Source organism: Macaca thibetana, chromosome 1 (genome assembly GCF_024542745.1).
Source record: "Macaca thibetana thibetana isolate TM-01 chromosome 1, ASM2454274v1, whole genome shotgun sequence".
NCBI lineage: Eukaryota > Metazoa > Chordata > Mammalia > Primates > Cercopithecidae > Macaca > Macaca thibetana.
In genome coordinates, this window is record NC_065578.1 from 77407367 (window position 1) to 77426017 (window position 18651).

The following is an 18651-nucleotide window of genomic DNA, read 5'->3' on the forward strand; positions in this document are numbered from 1 at the left end:
AAGTTGGATCTCTGTATCTGTAGGTTCTGTATTAGTGGATTCAAGCAGCCACAGATTGAAGATAGTTGGAAAACATGGCATCTGTACCGAACATGTGCAGCCTTTTTTCTTGTCATTATTTCCTGAACAATACGGTACAACTGTTTACATAGCATTGCCATCGTGTTAGGTATTATAATCTAGAGATGATTTAAAGTATATAGAAGGATGTGGATAGGCTATATGCAAAGACTACACTATTTTATACCAGGGACTTGAACATCAGTGGAATTTTGGTATTGATGATGGGTCCTGGAATCAATCCCCCATGGATACTGAGGGCCAACTGTAATTTCTTTATTCAGATACAAAGAGAGCAACACAGAGCTTCAAAGGCAAGAGAAAAGTTTGAAATGGTGTGAAAATAAGAACTGAGGAGAAAAGTAAACTCATCTCTTAAAAATAACAATGCTATTATTGTAATAGTTATAATAATAACGGACTTATGTTGAATGCATGCACTAGGCACTTTGCATACAATTTTTCACTTAATTCTCACAATTCTATTTGGTTGGTATAATGTTTTTTCTTTGTATTTTTTTTGTTGCAGTATAAGACATTTTTAATGTACAGCTTAATGAATGTTTACATACTCACCCCTGTTTAACCATCACCCAAATCAGGATAAATTGCATTTCTGCCACCCAGAAGGCTCATTTGTGCCCCTTCCCAGTCAATAATCTTTCTCTGCAAAGTAGCCATTATTCTGGCATCTATTGCCATGAACTTCATATAATCATATATACTCTACTATTTTTGGCTTCTTTTGCTCAAAAAGATGCCTATGAGATCCATGGATAGGTACTATTTCCAACCCTGTTTTACAGATGTGGAAACAGGATCAGGAAGGTTAAGTAGCTTGCCCAAAGTTAAACAGCTGGACAAATTCAGGATTTGGATCTATGAGGTCTGACTTCAGAGCTGGCACTTCTACTCACTCAACTAATAATTAATGATAGACTTCATGCAACAGGGAATATTTTATGCCTTTATTTTGTCCAAATCTTGATTTGCTGATGCATTATCACCATTAAATAATCTTAGGGAAGTTATCTTAACTGACTGTAAATGGGACTTTCGCTTCCCACTTGATAGAATGGCTATTTTTAGCTCTACAAAAGATATGACTGTGCTGAAGGTTGTGTGAGTGACCAAATGGAAAATCTGTGACTGGGAAAGTCATATGGGATTATCCAAGGGAAGCTCAGGACATGAGGCACAGGCAGCAGAGAAGGACTTGGAAGTTTCACAAACATGTGTGGATTTTTAAAATCTTCGCCTCTGACATTCAGAGCTTGTCTTTCTATTTTTTTAAAAAATGCTTTGTCAAACATGTGCTTGCCTCAGAGTACTAGTCACTAACCCTGTGGAGACATAGGACATGTTAGCAAAGGAGAAAGCAAGGCATAATCTAAACTGCCAACATATTGTTCAACTTAGAAGAGAGATGCATATTACACTGTACACATGGTTGATGAAATTTTTTAAAAATTGGGAGAGGATAATTTCAAACTTATATAAAGATTGCAATAATAATACAAAGAACTCTCATACATCATTTATCCAAATCTCCAATTTTTACCATTTGCCACGTTTGAGTTTTTTGTTCTGTCTTATACACACACACATATGTACTCTTTACCCCTTAGTACTTCAGAGTGTAATTACTAAGAACAAGGATATTCTCTTATATATAACTACAGTACAGTAATGAAATTCATACAGTCTGATATTGATATAATACTTTTAAACTAATCTATAGTTCACATTGTAGGCTTATCAGTTGTCCTAATTGTATTCATTATTTTCCCCTCATACAGGTCCAATTTAGGATCATGTATTTCTCTTCCTTAATCTAGAATAGTTCCTCAACCTTTTATAGGATGTCCTTGAATTTGGGTTTTTCTGATGTTTCCTCATGTTGATAAATAGATTGTGCATTTTTGGCAGGAAAATTACGTAAGTGATGCTGTGTCCTTCTCAGTGCAGCACATCAGAAGGTACGTGATACTGGTTTGTCTCATTGTTTGTGACGTTAATTTTTGTCACTTGTCTGAGGTAGTGTCCACCAGTCTTTTTCACTACAAAATTATTTTCCTTTATGATAAGTAATTGTGGAGAGATGCTTTGATATCATGAAAATATCCTGTTTCCTTACTTGCATGGCACAAATTTAGTATCTGTTGATGAGTCTTGCCTAAATTAATTTTTCCTATAATGGTGGAAAAAATGATGATTTTTATAATTCCATCACTCCTTATATGTTTCTCTGAAAGCATTTTATGATAGGGAAAAAGCTGCCCTTATTTATTGTCAACATGGGTACATGACTTTATATTTTACTCAATGGGTTATAGTCTATTATTATCCATTGTATTGATGCTCAAATTTCCTGAGACTTGGCCTGCAGGAACCCCTGTAAGTGGGCCCCCATGTCCTTTTGACATGGCTCCTGTCATTTTATTGAGTAGGTTCTTACTTTCTAGAACACAACAAGATGTTCTTGTATCTCCTTTTCCCCAGGCCTAGAATCAACTATTTCTCTTAGAAGCTCTGATTTTTACTAGAGATTGATAGTCAAGTTCTGGTGTTAGCTATGCTCATACATTGAAGTCAAGTTCTAGTGTTAGCCATGCTCATACATTGCTACTGGAGTGCATTATTTCTAGATCCTTTCAGTGGTAGAATTAGAGAACGTGTTTATTGGAAGTTATGAATTGGGCCAGGCGTGGTGGCTCACACCTGTAATCCCACCACTTTGGGAGGCTGAGGTAGGTGGATAACTTAAGGCCAGTAGTTCAAGACCAACCTGGCCATCATGGTGAAACTCCATCTCTAATAAAAATGCAAAAATTAGCTAGATGTGGTGCACACCTGTAATTCCAGCTACTTGGGAGGCCAAGACAGGAGAGTCATTTGAGCCTGGGAGGTGGTGGTTGCAGTGAGCCGAGATCGTGTCACTGCACTCCAGCCTGGGCGACAGAGGGAGACTATGTCTCAAAAAAAAAAAAAAAAAAGAACTTGTAATGATGCCTCTAATTGTCATCCTGCCCCACAGGGTTATTTCTTAGCTTCTCCATCAAAATTTTTATTTTCAAAGTCATTAAAATATTTACTCATTGTAGAGATCTTTCACCTTCCTGGTTAGCTGTATTCCTAGGTATTTTATTTTTTTTGTGACAATTGTGAATGAGATTGTCTTTCGATTTGGTGCTTGGCTTGGCTGTTGGTGTATAGGAATGCTAGTAGGGATTTTTGTATCTTGATTTTGTATCTTGAAACTTTGCTGAAGTTGTTTATCAGCTGAAGGAGCTTTTGGGTCAAGACTATTGGGTTTTCCAGATATAGAATCATGTCATCTGCAGAGATAGTTTGACTTCCTCTTTCCCTATTTGGATGGACTTTATTGCTTTCTTCTGCCTGATTGCTCTGGCTAGGACTTCCAATACTATGTTAGGTAGGAGTGGTGAGAGAGAACATCCTTGTCTTGTGCTGGTTTTCAAGAGAAATGCTTCTGGCTTTTTTCCATTCAGTATAATGTTGGCTGTGGGTTTGTCATAGATTGGTCTTATTATTTTGATGTACGTTACTTCGATACCTAGTTTAATGAGAGTTTTTCACATGAAAGGGTGTTGAATTTTATCAAAAGCCTTTTCTGCATCTATTGAGATAATAATGTTGTTTTTGTCTTTAGTTCTGTTTATGTGATGAAGCATATTTATTGATATGATTACGTTGAACCAATCTTGCATCCTGGGGATGAAGGCTACTTGATCATGCTGGATTAGCTTTTTGATGTCCTGCTGGATTTGATTTGCAAATATTTTGTTGAGGATGTTTGCATCAATGTTCAGCAAGGATATTGACCTGAAGTTTTCTTTTTTTGTTGTGTCTCTGCCAGGTTTTCATATCAGGGTGATGGTGGCTTCATAGAATGAGTTGGGGAGGAGTCCTTCCTCCTCAATAGTTTCTGTAGGAAGGGCACCAGCTTTTCTTTGTATATTTGGTAAAATTCAGTTGTGAATCCATCAGGTTCTAGGCTTTTTTTTGGTTGGTAGTTTATTTATTACTGATTCAATTTCATTATTGGTCTGTTCAGGAAATCAGTTTCTTCCTGGTTCAGTCTTGGGAGAGTCTATGTGTCCAGGAATTTATTCATCTCTTCTAGTTTTCTAGTTTGTGTGCATAGTAGTGTTTATAGTAGTTTCTGATGGTTATTTTTATTTCTGTGGGGTCAGTGGTTATGTTTTCTTCATCATTTCTAATTGTGTTTATTTAGATCTTCTCTCTTTTCTTCTTTATTAGTCTAGCTAGTGGCCTTTTTTTTTCATAAAACCAACTCCTGGATCCATTGATCTTTTGATTTTTTTTTTTTTTTGTCTTGTTCAGTTCAGCTCTGGTTTTTGTTATTTCTTGTCTTCTGCTAACTTTGGAGTTGATTTGTTTTTGGTTCTCTAAGTCTCTTAGTTGTGATGTTAGGTAGTTAATTTGAGATCTTTCTAACTTTTTTAATGTGGGCAGTATAGTGCTATAAGTTTTCCTCTTAAAACTGCCTTATCAGTGTCCCAGAGATTCTGGTATGTTGTATCTTTGTTCTCATTAGTTTCAAATAACTTCTTGATTTCTGACTTAATTTCACTATTTACCCAAAAGTCATTCAGGAGCATGTTGTTTAATTTCCATGTAATTGCATGGGTTTTAGCAATTTTCTTGACTTGTATTTTTATTGCACTGTGGTTCAAGAGGATGTTTGGTATGATTTCAGTTCTTTTGCATTTGCTGAGGAGTGTTTTATGTCCAGTTATAATATGTGGTCAATTTTAGAGTATATGGCATGTGGTGATGACAAGAATGTATAGTCTGTTGTTTTGGGGCGGAGAGTTCTGTAGAGGTCCTTCAGATCCATTTGGTCCAATGTTGAGTTCAGGTCCTTAATATCTTTCTTAATTTTCTACCTCAATGATCTGTCTACTACTGTCAGTAGAGTGTTAAAGTCTCCCACTATTGTTCTGTGGGAGTCTGTGTCTCTTTGTAGGTCTTTAAGAACTTGCTTTATGAATCTGGGTGCTCCTGTGTTGGGTGCATATATATTTAGGATAGTTAGGTTGTCTTGTCAAATTGAACCCTTTTACCATTATATAATGCCCTTCTCTGTCTCTTTTGATTTTTGTTGTTTTGAAGTCTGTTTTGTCTGAAACAAAACAGGGTTAGGATTGCAACCCCTGCTTTTTTCTGTTTTCCATTTGCTTGGTACATTTTTTTCTCCATCCCTTTATTTTGAATCTTGGATGTTATTTTGTGTGAGATGGGTCTCTTGAAGACAGCATACAATTACCCAGCTTGCCACTCTGTGCCTTTTAAGTGTGACATTTAGCCTGTTTACATTCAAAGTTAGTATTGATATGTGTGGATTTGATCCTATCTGTGTTTTATTAGCTGGTTATTATGTTGGCTTCTTTGTGTGATTGCTTTATAGTAACACTGGTCTGTGTGTAAGTATGTTTTGTATTAGCTGGTACAGTGCTCAGAGAAATCAGAGAAGAGACAAACACATGGAAAAATATCTTATGCTTGTGGATAGGAAGAGTCAATATCATTAAAATGGCCATACTACCTAAATCAATTTACAGATTCAATGCTATTCCTATCAAATTACTGATGACATTCTTCATAGAACTATAAAAAATTATTTTAAAATTCATATGGAATAACACCAACAAAAAAGCCTGAATAGCCAAGATAATCCTAAGCGAAAAGAACAAAGCTGGAGGCATCATATTGCCCGACTTCAAACTGTACTACAGGGCTACAGTAACTAAACAGCATGGTATTGGTACAAAAACAGGCACATAGAGCAATGGAACAGCGTGGGGAGGCCAGAAATAAGGCTGCACAGCTACAACCACCTGATCTTTAACGAAAGCTGACAAAAACAAGCAATGGGGAAGACTCCCTATTTAATGATGCTGGGATAGCCATATGCAGCTAATAAATGATGCTGGCTAGCCGTATGCAGAAGACTGAAGCTGGACCCCTCCTTACACCATACATAATAATTAAGAAGAATTAAAGACTTAAATGTAAAATTCAAAACTATAAAACCTCTGGAAGACAACACAGGCAATATCATTCTGAACATCGGAATGGGCAAAGATTTCATGACAAAGACACCAATGCTATCAGAATAGAAGCAAATATTGACAAATGGGATCTAATTAAACTTAGGAGCTTCTGCACAGCAAGAGAAACTATCAACAGAGAAAACAGACAACCTACAGAATAGGAGAAAATATTTGCAAACTGTGTATCTGATAAAGGTCTAATATCCAGCATCTATAAGGAAAGTTACCAGAAAAAAAAGACAACTCCATTAAAAAGTGGACAATGGACATGAACAGACACTTTTCAAAAGCAGACACACATGTGGCCAACAATCATATTAAAAAAAAAGCGCTTAACCTCACTGATCGTTAGAGAAATGCAAATCAAAACCACAATGAGATACCATCTCACACCAGTCAGAATAGCTATTATTAAAAAGTAAAAAAATAAGATGTTGGTGAGGTTGCGGAGAAAATGGAACCACCCACCATACACTCTTGGTGTGAATGTAAATTAGTTCAGCCATTGTGGAAAACAGTATGGCAATTCCTCAGAGAGTTAAAAGCAGAACTACCGTTTGACTCAGCAATCTCATTACTGGGTGTATACCCAGAGGATTAGAAAGCATTCTGCCATAAAGACACATACATGTGTATGTTTATTGCAGCACTGTTCACAATAGCAATGACATGAAATCAACCTAAATGCCAATCAATAGCAGATTGGATAAAGAAAACGTGGTACATATACACCATGGAATACTATGCAGCGTAAAAAAGAATGAGATCATGTCTTTTGTGGGAACGTGAATGGAGCTGGAGACTATTATCTTCAGCAAACTAATGCAGGAAGGAAGAGAAAACCAAATACTGCATGTTCTCACTTATAAGTGGGAGCTAAATGATGAGAACTTATGAACACAAAGGAGGAAACAACAGACACTGGGGTCTACTTGACCCCAGTCATAGTGAGACCCTGTCTCTACAACAAATAGAAAGTCCCTTGACCCCAACATAGTGAGACGCTGTCTCTACAGCAAATGGAAAAAATTAGCTGGGTATAGTGGCATGCACCTATAGTCCCAGCTACTCATGAGGCTGAGGTGGGAGAATTGCTTGAGCCTGGGGAAATCAAGGTTGCAGTGAGCAATGATCATGCCACCACTCTCCAGCCTGGAAAACAGAGCAAGACACTGTCTCTTAAAAAAAAAATCAAACTATATTTAAAAATTCATTCAGAGATGTGTCACTCCTTCTCCTAACTCTTCTATCTCATTACTTTTCCACACTCCTTAGAGATAACCCATTTTATTAATTTCTGTTTTATCCTTCCTGTATTTCTTTTTGCCAAGATAAGCAAAATGGAATGTTTCATGAGTTTGCATATCACCATGTGCAGAGACCATGCTGTGTGATTATAATTTTAATGTATGTGCTGCTGAAGTGAGCACTTGATATGTTTTTAACTTGGCTGGAAATAAGAGTAGGTTAAAGTCAGAGTAGGACAGTGTGGTAGGTATTCAAATGAGGGTGGGCATTCCATGGTGAGAGAGGCATTGCAGTGTGGTGCATAGGGGCATGGACTTTAGAATCAGATAGGCCTGCTTTCAGTCTTAGCTAGATCACTTATTTACCAGCTGTGTAACATTGGCCAAGGCATTAAACTTTTCTGAGCCTTCTCTCAAGTGGGAACATTAGCACCTACGTTATAGTATTATTTGGGGTATAAATATAATGACATGCTTAAAATGTCTGCAGTATTCACAATTAATAGCTAATATTTTAATAATCATTCTAACAATAAACCATTACATAATTAGGAAAGATCAATGGCAGAGAAATGCATTTTATAGTTTCGTATGGTTCACACAGATGAAACTGGTTTTTTTGTTTGTTTGTTTTTTGTAGAGACAAGGTTTTGCCATGTTGCTCAGTTGAGCAGGGCTCAAGTGATCCCTTTCTCTAGGCCTCCCAAAATGCTGGGATTACAGGGATGAGCCACCATACATGGCCCAGATGAAACTTTTTAGGTGAAAAAACAACATACTTAAATGTTCATGATTTTAGTATCTAAGTCTCAACATTTCCAAGAACAAAAAGTATATAAATAACTTAATCAGAAAATTAAGAGCATACATATAATGAAACCTGTGTTAGCTGGAAAATGTTTTCTGTAAAGTGCAGATGGTAAATATTTTGTGCTTTGTGGGTCATATGGTCTTTGCTGCAACTACTCAACTAAGCCCGTGTAGCACAAAAGCAGTTACAGATAATACTTAGATGAATGAGCATGCATGTTTCCCACTGAGACCTTACTCATAGACACTGTAATTTAAATTTCTTATAATTTTCACATCACAAATCTTTTGATTTTTTTCTGAACCATTCAAAAAGGTAAAAACCATTCATAAATCATGGGCCATATAAAAACAGGTGGTGGCCGTGGTGGAGGGTACACACCACCCTGGAGTTCTGCTGTGAGCCATAGTTTGATGACACCTGGTTTAAGAGAAGAGATTTGTACTTTAATTAATTAATTTACTTACTTACTTATTTATTGAGACAGAGTCTTGCTCTGTCACCCAGGCTGGAGTGCAGTGGTGTGATCTTGGCTCACTGCCTCCTCGGTTCAAGCGATTCTCCTGCCTCAGCCTCCCGAGTAGCTGGGATTATAGGAATGTGCCACCACGCCTGGGTAATTTTTGCATTTTTAGTAGAGACAGGGTTTCACCATGTTGGCCAGGCTGGTCTTGAACTCCTGACTTCAGGTGATCTGCCTGCCTCAGCCTCCCAAAGTGCTGGGATTACAAGCATGAGCCACTGCGCCCGGCTGAGACTAGTATTTTCAAATTTAAAATAAAAATAAGGATTTATAACATGCAATTAAGAAATGAGCTAAATTGATTTTTAAAAACCCACCTGACTTTGTTTTAAATTGAAATAGTTTGACTAACCACAAAACTGTCATTCTCAGAATATCTCTTACAGACCTTTATGATTTGCCATACTTTTGCTTTAGTACAACCACATTTTAGAGTGATCATTTCGAGAAATAAGATATTTACATCTTTCTAACATTTTACTTTTTCATTTGCCCAAACTAAGAATCAGCAAGACTGGAAATGTAGGAAGTCAAGGGGGCAGAGGATTATAGGATGGAAGCTAGGATCCGAGCAGAGATCTGTAAAGCCAGAATAGACATGATGATTTGTGAAAACAGATGTTTGAGATCTGGAGACCATGATGAGGTGTTGATGAAAAACAGCTTTAGTAGAAATAAGGAGATGGAAAATGGAAAAAATAAGGCTGTCAAAAAAAAATTCAGAGTTCAAAGGTGATAGATCATTTTGGACATTTATAACCCAAAACTTTGTACTTTAGGTCAGAAGAACTTGGGTTCTATACCTTTTTAAAAAACATTTTTAATTTAAAAAATTATGTCATCTCTGTTTGAGACCTAATTAGCTGTGTTATCTTGGGCAAGCCATGTAATTATTGTGGCTTAAATTCCTCATTCCTTAAATGGAATGATAAATATCCTTTTCCTAGGCTTATTGTGAGGACTGAATGAGATAACTATTTACAACTGTATGACTGTTAGCTTATTATTATGAGCGAGGTTTGAGGACAGTGTTGGAAGGATCAGCAACACAAATCTCAGAGTTGCTGATCATAGCAACTGGACATGCAGCTCAGAGTCTGGTGCTTAAGATTTTAGGGAGGGTGGATCAGATAAGGCGGCCACAGGGGCGGAGCCAAGGGCCTTTGCCTGGCTTGGCCGCTAGCTCTACCTTCCCTGTTCTCACCTCCCTTTCCCCTATAGCTCCCAAATGCAGCTCCAAACAGTCGTCCAAGGAGGACCTGCTCCTGCAGGATTTCAGTGTCAACCTCTCTGCCAAGTCCTTTGCGATCTTTTTCAGGAATGCTTTCGTCGTGTCTGCCATCCGAATCTGGTTATACTGGAGAATATGGCATATGGATCTTATTCAGTCTGCTGTTTTCCATAGTGTGATGACCCTAGAAAGTACATATTTGGTAGCCTTTGCATACAAGAATGTGAAATTTGTTCTCAAGCACAAAGTAGCACAGCAGAGGGAGGATGCAGTGATTCGAAAACTTTCTGAAGCTGATAATAGAAAGATGTCTCGGAAAGAGAAAGATGTAAGAATCTTGTGGAAGAAAGAATGACGTTGCTGATTCTGAAGCTACAACATTTTCCATCTTCTATAACAACACTCTGTTCCTGGTCTTGGTCATTGTTGCTTCTTCTTCATATTGAAGAATTTCAACCCCACAATGAACTACATTTTGTCCCTAAGTGCTTCATCAGGACTCAACGCCCTCCTGTCTACTGGCTCCAAGTAGACCATGTCAGCTTCATCCCCTGGCTTTGTGTCTATGCGTGGCATGTGGTATATGGAAAAGTAGCAGGGTGCTCAGGGTGGGAGACACACGAGATGTTTTTGTAGTCTAGAGCCTTTAAAAAACTCAACAGAATATAATTCAGTATTTGTTTATTGGCTGTTTTTGACAGATTGTTGAAATTAAATGAATTGAAAGGGGAAAAAAAGACTTTAGGGAGAATGTATGCTGCCCTAGACTTCTGCTGACATCTGTGATGAGAAGGCAGAATTCTCTAAATATATGGGATGAACATAATGGGAGATATTATAATAATGGTCTGAAATGGTTGGAAACCTCTATGTTTAATAATGTAAATCCTGTCTTCCAATAAATAAATAAATCTTCTCTACCTTTTGCAGCATCAAGCTCCAAAGACAGGTGAAAGTTCCTAAGTGTTATAGAGAATAGTATAAATAACTCAGTAAATAAAGTATAGCATTAATGCCTCTTTTTTTTTTCCCTCTTATTCCTTTGCATCTCATTAGTACCTTTGGCAATATTATTAATCTCTGTCAAGTTATTGTATGATTATCAAAGCACATTAGGTTTCAGAAACTTGTCTCCATTGCTCCCGTATTGTTTATTCTACCCACTTTGGAGGCTAAGGCTCAGGTAACCCATAAAATATATAATCCATGTCTTCAACTTTGCTTCTATATCTGGTTTATCTTCTCCAAGTTCCCTATATTGATTTTCCTGTGTCTCCATTCCAGATTCTTATCTGCTGCCTCAGATAGTGACATGTGCTGTGACTTTTCTTTTGCTACCTGGATTCTCACCCTGCTGCCTGCTCTGACTTCTGGTAACTGCCTTTCTCTCCCTCTATCTGGGCACTATTCTGGTTGCTGAAGCATCTCTAGGATTGATGAGGCGACTCATGGGCCTCTGCAACCCTACATTTCTGTTACTCTGACCTTTAATTCACTGGTGAGATTCAGATGTGTCTTCAAAGTCTGTAACTTTTATATAATGCTTATTTAAAATAAAATTGTAACTCTAAATCTTAAGCTAAAAATACTGTGTGGTAAGACTCTGAAATTTGTATGGTGTAGTTGACCAAAGAAAAAAATAAATTCAAGATATGTCAAGAGATAAATTAGAATAAAAGCTAAGAAGAAAAATCAAAGTTAAATATCGATTATTGAATTCTTTGATGAATTACGAATTGTGGAACAGTATTTAATAGTTTTTTCTTCTTTAGACTTTAGTCTTCTTCAATCTCATTTATTTTTCTGTGACAGTTTAGAAACTCTAGTTGTACTGAGTGGTTCCCATTGTTTCTGTTAGCGATATAAGTTTAATATGGGTTTCTAATAAAACAATGTCAGGTAGACTATGAAACTTGTGGTTTCCTTGCCTGTTTGTAATGACAGTGGGCTCTCTGTTAAAGTTGGCGTTATTGTGACATTTGCATATAGCATGTTAACAGTCACTGTTAGAATGAATGAACATAGCAATATTCTTAAAATTTGGGGTAAAAAATAAATCTATTGTGAGTTTTGATTTATAATAATGAAATTTAAATGTTAAAAATGCTTAACCTTCCTAAGTTACTCTTGTTCCTGATGACAATATGATGGAGATGTTGGAGGTAGATGAGATCCGTTTTCTCCTAGCTCTTGGACACAATGATCAATCACCCTGCTGATTCAGAAGATGTTATACTTCCAACTAGCAAGGGTGGAGAATACACAGCCTTTAGTATACAATAGCAGCTGCTCCTGATGTTGCTATGATTCCTATGAAGGATTTGGGACTTCTGAGACAGATTATGGCCTTCATTCTGCCCTATTCCTCATCACCATGAAGAACTTGTACATCCTCTGCAGGGCTGTTTTCTGCAATTCTGGAAGAGTTTTCTGGGGCTCCTGTGCCTAAAATCCTTTCAAAAATTCTTGGGAATACTAGATACCATTTTGAGACTCTACCCTGAGGATGTATTATAGAGAAGTAAGATAAAGAAAGACCAACTTGAAGTTTCTCCTTGGGGTCCCAGATTCTCTTCATCTAAAATACATAAATGAGAAACAATAGCATCATATCACCCTTACTGGCTCCCAAAATGATAACCATACTTGTCTTTTATTAGGTATCAGGCATCTTAGCTAAGATGGTATTATTCTTTGTGTCTTTGCATTTGTAACTAAATGCAGCCAATTGAAAAAGCTCAAGCTCTATTCTTATGTGATGGGCCTCAATTGAAATAATTCAGTAATCACTTATGAAGGGACTTTGCAGATACTGTGCTAGGCACAGACATGCAGAGTAATAAGACCATCTCTGTCCTCAAGGATATTAGTTTAGTAATGGAGACTGAGAAGTAAATGAACAATCACACTGTAGTATGTTGAATCTGGCAAATTACTTGCTCTTCTGAAGCTTTAATCTTCCTGACCTGTGACATGAGAATCTCATAAAGGTTGTTAGAATTAAATGAAATAACAAATGTAAAGTGCTTAGTTTAGAGTTCAGCATATACAGCAAAACGTATTGTAGAAACATGAGAGTGGCACCTTACCCATTCTTGGGGGAGTGGGTTGGGGAATGTCAGGAAAAGCTTCCCAGAGGAGGTGGTAACTGTGAGCGAGCTGAATTCCGAATGATAAGGAAGACGAAGAATGGTTGGAGGTAAGATAGTGGTTCTTGGTTGCTCAGTCTTCCCTCTCTAACTGAGCATCAGACTGCATTGTTGTCAATACATTGTATATATGTCTCAAAAGCATAAAAAGTACTGTTACACAGTTTTATTTTGTTTTTAAACCTGTAGCACCTGTTATTGTCTCCTATCCAAGTACTAACCAGGCCCGAATCTGCTTAGCTTCCAAGATCAGATGAGATTGGTGCATTCATTACACAGTTCTATTTTATATTATGTTATCGTTAATTTTCTTTCAGAGAATTAAAGATGGTGGTGTTATTGACTCAATTAAAACAATCTGTGTTGGGGATCATATTGAATCCATAAATGGAGAAAATATTGTTGGGTGGCGTCACTGTGATGTTGCTAAGAAGTTAAAGGAATTAAAAAAAGCGGAACTCTTCACCATGAATTTAATAGAACCTAAGAAGGCATTTGGTAAGTCAGGGGTCGGTGGGCAGGTGTGTGAAATGTTCCCTTTCCCTGATTTTTCTTTCTAAGGGAAATGAGTACTGTGATATGGTGCTTTGTGCTTTTAGTGTCTTCTTATCTAACATATCAGTTAAAAACGTAGAAAATGGTAGCACTACTTATAAGAAAGACAACTATTGAAGGAAGAAAAAAGAAAATTATTGCCTTGTAAAAGGACATTTTCCAAACATTTGAAATTACAAAGTCTAATGTCTAGTGACTGAATTTGATGTGGTTGTTCCTATCTCTGAGAACAACACATTGTATTGTTTTCATTTTGCTGAGCAGTAAGATTTTTGACTGAGCTCTTTAAACCATAATAACTGTTGCTCATGGATCTCAGCAGCAAAAATTGTAGTTATATACAGAATGGTATTTAAAATAGTTATCTGTTCCATTTAAAAGACCTCCTTCCCCAATATCTTTCCTCCATTGGCATTTGAATTTGGCAGCGTGGGATGGTATGAAATTATTTCCACTTTGGGGTGACATCTGTACTTGCTTGGTTTTAGCCATGGCAGCTGTATTCCAACTGTTGTTCAATCACCCAAGGCTATCTCATCTACAGAAAAATGTGCCAGCTTCTCTCTTACCACCCAGAACTATTTTAATAAGCCAAACCAAGGCCTAGCATTCATCAGTGTTAAAATATCTTTAGCAGAATCATCTCAGGCTTGCTCTTACTCATCGTGACCCCATGCACACTATGTTCTTTCCTTTGTTCACAGAACATAAATATTCCTTTTAGTTTGTCTCTAATGCCATTTTCTCAGGGCAGTTATTGGAAATAATGGAAGAATGCAGTGGATCTGGGGAATTACGTTTTCTCTCTCTTAGCAAGTAAGTGACAGGTCCTAGGCATATGGAATTAGAATTTTTTCTCTGCTTCTACATGAGTCTGCACCATTTAACAGAAATACAAGTGTAGGTTATATTACCTGTGGGAGACAGTTTTCCAGAAGGTGTAAGAAAAAGATGCCTTACTAGTACCTCCTGGAGGGAGCACTCCAGGGACTACCTCTGTAGATGCTGTGATTCTGCCTGGTGCCTTGCAGCATCTGAGCTCACTTCTCACAGAGGAAGGAAAGCAGCACTCAGGTTTCTATCCAGTAACTCCTTTCAAGATGGCTTCATTTGGTAACCTGACTCCCCAGATAGCATGGTGAAATAAATTGACAGGGTGTAGATGGTTCAGGATAAATATTCTTATTTGATTTAGACTCTTTGTAAATCAAAGCCATTCTATTAGTACAACTCAAGAAATCTATTTTTTTCTGTATTTATCTCTACTATTTAATCTGTTTCCAGAGTAAATTTTTCTCTGTTTTTTTCCCCCCCATTGTCTGCATCTAAATCTTTTGGTCCCTATGTCTTTGTAGAAAGTTGGTGGTATACCTTAACTTGGATGCTAGGTTGGTGATGGTCTTAAATGTTACAAAGGTCATTGTATTTAGCTATTATTGTTCCATGATTAGATTTTCCCTTCAATGTTGTAGACACGTGTACAGTCAGTATACTTCACTGCCTTATGTACCTAACTACTATTGAACCGGCTTTCTGTTGCCTCATGAAATCAATGGACACATTTGCAAAGCACCCTGAGTAGGATTTTCCTAATAGAGGTATATTATTTGAGCACCCTGAATTCTGGTAGTGCTGTTGGTTAGGACACCCAGAGATTGACTTTGGAGGAATAAGTTTTTGTTTTCCAAGGTTTCTGTGGAAGTTTTACTCAAACTGCTGGTCTTTATGCATTTTCCGTGCTGTGGATTGATTCTTGACTCTGGGCTCTAGCGTGAGGGGTTTCTTTCTTAAAAGTAAGCCTGGCTGCTCTGCCTATCCTCCAGCCCCGAATTTTTCTGCTTATTGTTTTGCCTCTGGGATAAAGACAAAGCTACTTTGTTCCTCATCCTTTGGCTTCATCCCAGTGCTTAGCTCTTTGCCAGAGAGAGGAATATAAATCAGGGGGTACTTGGGGAATCAGGCTTCCCCCAATTCTCTTGGTCCTAATCTTATCTTTTGCTATGTTTCCTTCCTTTTTTCCTGTATTTTCTAGCGTTATTATTGACTCAGGGCCAATAATTCAAATTTCATAGTCCTTTATGATTATCTGACTCTCTGTCCTCTTGGATTTCTACCAGGAAAAGGGCCAGTCTTAGTGAGGCAGAGTTTTCTCTGCATTCAGATAGGCCACTTTGGCTGTAGCTAAGTCACTTATAGGATCTTAACAAAAGCTGTCAGAAATGGCTATATGCACCAGTATTTTGACATTTTCCTACCAACTTCCCTAAAGACTTAGCCTGGAGAGGCATGTGGACTATATCCCAAATCACAAGAGGAAGGAGCATAGTTGGCTGCTTTGCAATGGCATAACTAGGACTGCAAGCACCGCTTCTTCTTCTTTTTTTTTTTTTTTTTTTGAGATGGAGTCTGGCTCTGTCGCCCAGGCTGGAGTGCGGTGGCCGGATCTCAGCTCACGGCAAGCTCCACCTCCCGGGTTTACGCCATTCTCCTGCCTCAGCCTCCCAAGTAGCTGGGACTACAGGCGCCCAACACCTTGCCTGGCTAGTTTTTTGTATTTTTTAGTAGAGACGGGGTTTCACCATGTTAGCCAGGATGGTCTCGATCTCCTGACCTCGTGATCCGCCCGTCTCGGCCTCCCAAAGTGCTGGGATTACAGGCTTGAGCCACCGCGCCTGGCTAGCACCACTTCTTTGTAGTGGGTGGGGAAATCCTTACTGCCTGCCTTCATTTCCATATTTTAGGTCCACCACTCGCTACACTCCACTTCCAGGGGCCATTGTATGTGTTAATATTCTTTGATGGAGAGCTATGCAATAAACACTATCTAATTTCAGAAAAAGGCATTTATTGGAGACTACCATGTAGGTCCCAGAAACAGTCAATCGAGCCTTGACAAGGTCAGGAACCAAACCTGTTTCAGGGATGTGTGTACCAGGAACCCTTCATGGCACTGGCTGAATTGACTCCGGGCAATTATTTTCTATTTTCATATCACTTCACTCAGGATTCAGGTGGAGAGGTGGAGCAAGTAAGTAGGTCTTGTACCCATCTTGATAATGGGGAAGGCAGGCTATATGATAGACCTACCAAAATCCCACGTAACAGGAAGGGATAAGTTTCCTTATAGGTAGGAAAAAAGTAGCAGATTCCCATTTTGCTATTTCTCCTTAGCTGTTATATCTTGTTCTGCAGGGACAGCAGTGTTGATTTTCTCTTGATTTTGAATCTGACTGTAGCCATGTATGATATCTGTCAGTCTGGGAGTATTGGAATGGATTTGGAGGGAGAAGGGTATTGTAAATGGTTGTGGGCGTTTGGCCTTGGATTTTATTTTTCTGCTATGAGTTGGGTGCCACATACATAGCTGTTTGGCAGTGGACTATCTAGAGATGATGACAGCATCCAACTTTCTTTCAGAGAAAGAGTAAAGTCAAATTTTCCTTGGTGCTGGCCATCAGATTTGGAGGGGACCATAATTACCAATTGTGACTACATTTCTAGAAAGATTTTTAATTTATGTATCTCACAAATTATTGAGACTCTTCTGTGTTTCAGGTACTCTGCGTGGCATAGAAAATACTAAGGAGGAAGACTAAGCTATGGCTCCTGCCTTTTGAGGAGCTCATAGTCTAGCAGGAGGCTGTTATGGGCTGAATTGTGTCCTTCAAAATTCACATGTTAAAGTCCTAATCTTCAGTACCTTAGAATGCAATTGGATTTGTAGATAAGGCCTTTAAAAAGGTAACTAGGTTAAAGAGGTAACTAGGTTAAAATGAGGTCGTTAGGGTGGGCCCTAATCCAATATGACTGGTGTACTTATTAGAAGAGGAAATTTAGACACAGACACAGGGAGGATGCCATTTGAACTTGAAGATAACTATCCATCTGTAAGTCAAGGAGAGAGGCCTCAGAAGAAACCAACCCTAGAGAAACCTTGATCCTGAACTTCTGGCCTCCAGAACTCTGAGAAAATAAATTTCTATTGTTTAAGCCACCTAGTCTATGGTACTTTGTTATGGCAGCACTAGGAAATTATAGAGGATAATAGGAAAAATATTACAGTACCAGTTCTTTGACTATGGAAGTAGATCTTGGGCTTTCTAATAATCTAGAAGGTACTGGTATTTTAGCATTCCTCTGGCCTTGGGAAGATAGCAAGGGCACACCGATATGTTTCCATTCAGACATTTGTCGAGCAATTAGTATATGCTTGTCTTAGGGTATTAGTTGCCCTAGACAATCATAGTCACCATTTATTGAAAGCCTACTGTATACCTTTACCATACCACCTACTTGGTACGTGCATGAATAAGATCCAGATCTAGGAACTCATGTCTAGTGAGAAGAGATGGATATGAAAAAATAAATTTAATAAAGGCTGTTAGAGGTACTAAAATATACTGGATGTATAGAGGTGGGAGACATCAAGTGTACTTAAGAAGTTCAGGAAAAGCTTTTCTTTTCTTTTCTTTTTCTATTTTTTTTTTTTTTTTGAGGCGGAGTTTTGCTTTGTTGCCCAGGATGGAGTGCAGTGTCGTGATCTCAGCTCACTGCAACCTCCACCTCTCAGGTTCAAGTGATTCTCCTGCCTCAGCCTCCTGAGCAGCTGGGACTACAGGCATGTGCCACCATGTCCGGCTAATTTTTTGTATTTTTAGTAGAGACAGGGTTTAGCCAGGATGGTCTGAATCTCCTGACATCGTGATCCACCTGCCTTGGCCTCCCAAAGTGTTAGGATTACAGGTGTGAGTCACTGCGCTCAGCCAGGAAAAGCTTTCTAAGGAAAGAGATTTGAGTTGAGTCTGAAGGGATGAATAGTGCTTACTTAGTGGATGAATTGGGGAAGGTTGTCCTGGGAAGTGGGAACAGAATAAGCAAAGTTACAGAGATAGAGAATAGCATCATATATTTGGGAACACCATGTTTGCCAGTGTTTTTGGTTAGAGGTTATTGGTGGTGGTGTCACAGGAAATG

General features: G+C 38.2%; 1 protein-coding gene and 1 pseudogene across 3 annotated transcripts in view; both read left to right on the top strand.

Annotated features, from left to right (window-relative positions):
* Nucleotides 1-18651, top strand: part of GIPC2 (GIPC PDZ domain containing family member 2) — a 105351-nt gene that overhangs the window by 34531 nt on the left and 52169 nt on the right. For all 3 annotated transcript variants that reach the window (XM_050805681.1, XM_050805664.1, XM_050805674.1), the window contains exon 3: nt 13440-13620. In XM_050805681.1, the coding sequence (XP_050661638.1) occupies nt 13440-13620 (181 nt within the window). The remainder of the gene's footprint in view (nt 1-13439; nt 13621-18651) is intronic.
* On the top strand, nt 9748-10702 carry LOC126963394 (translocon-associated protein subunit gamma-like; annotated as a pseudogene).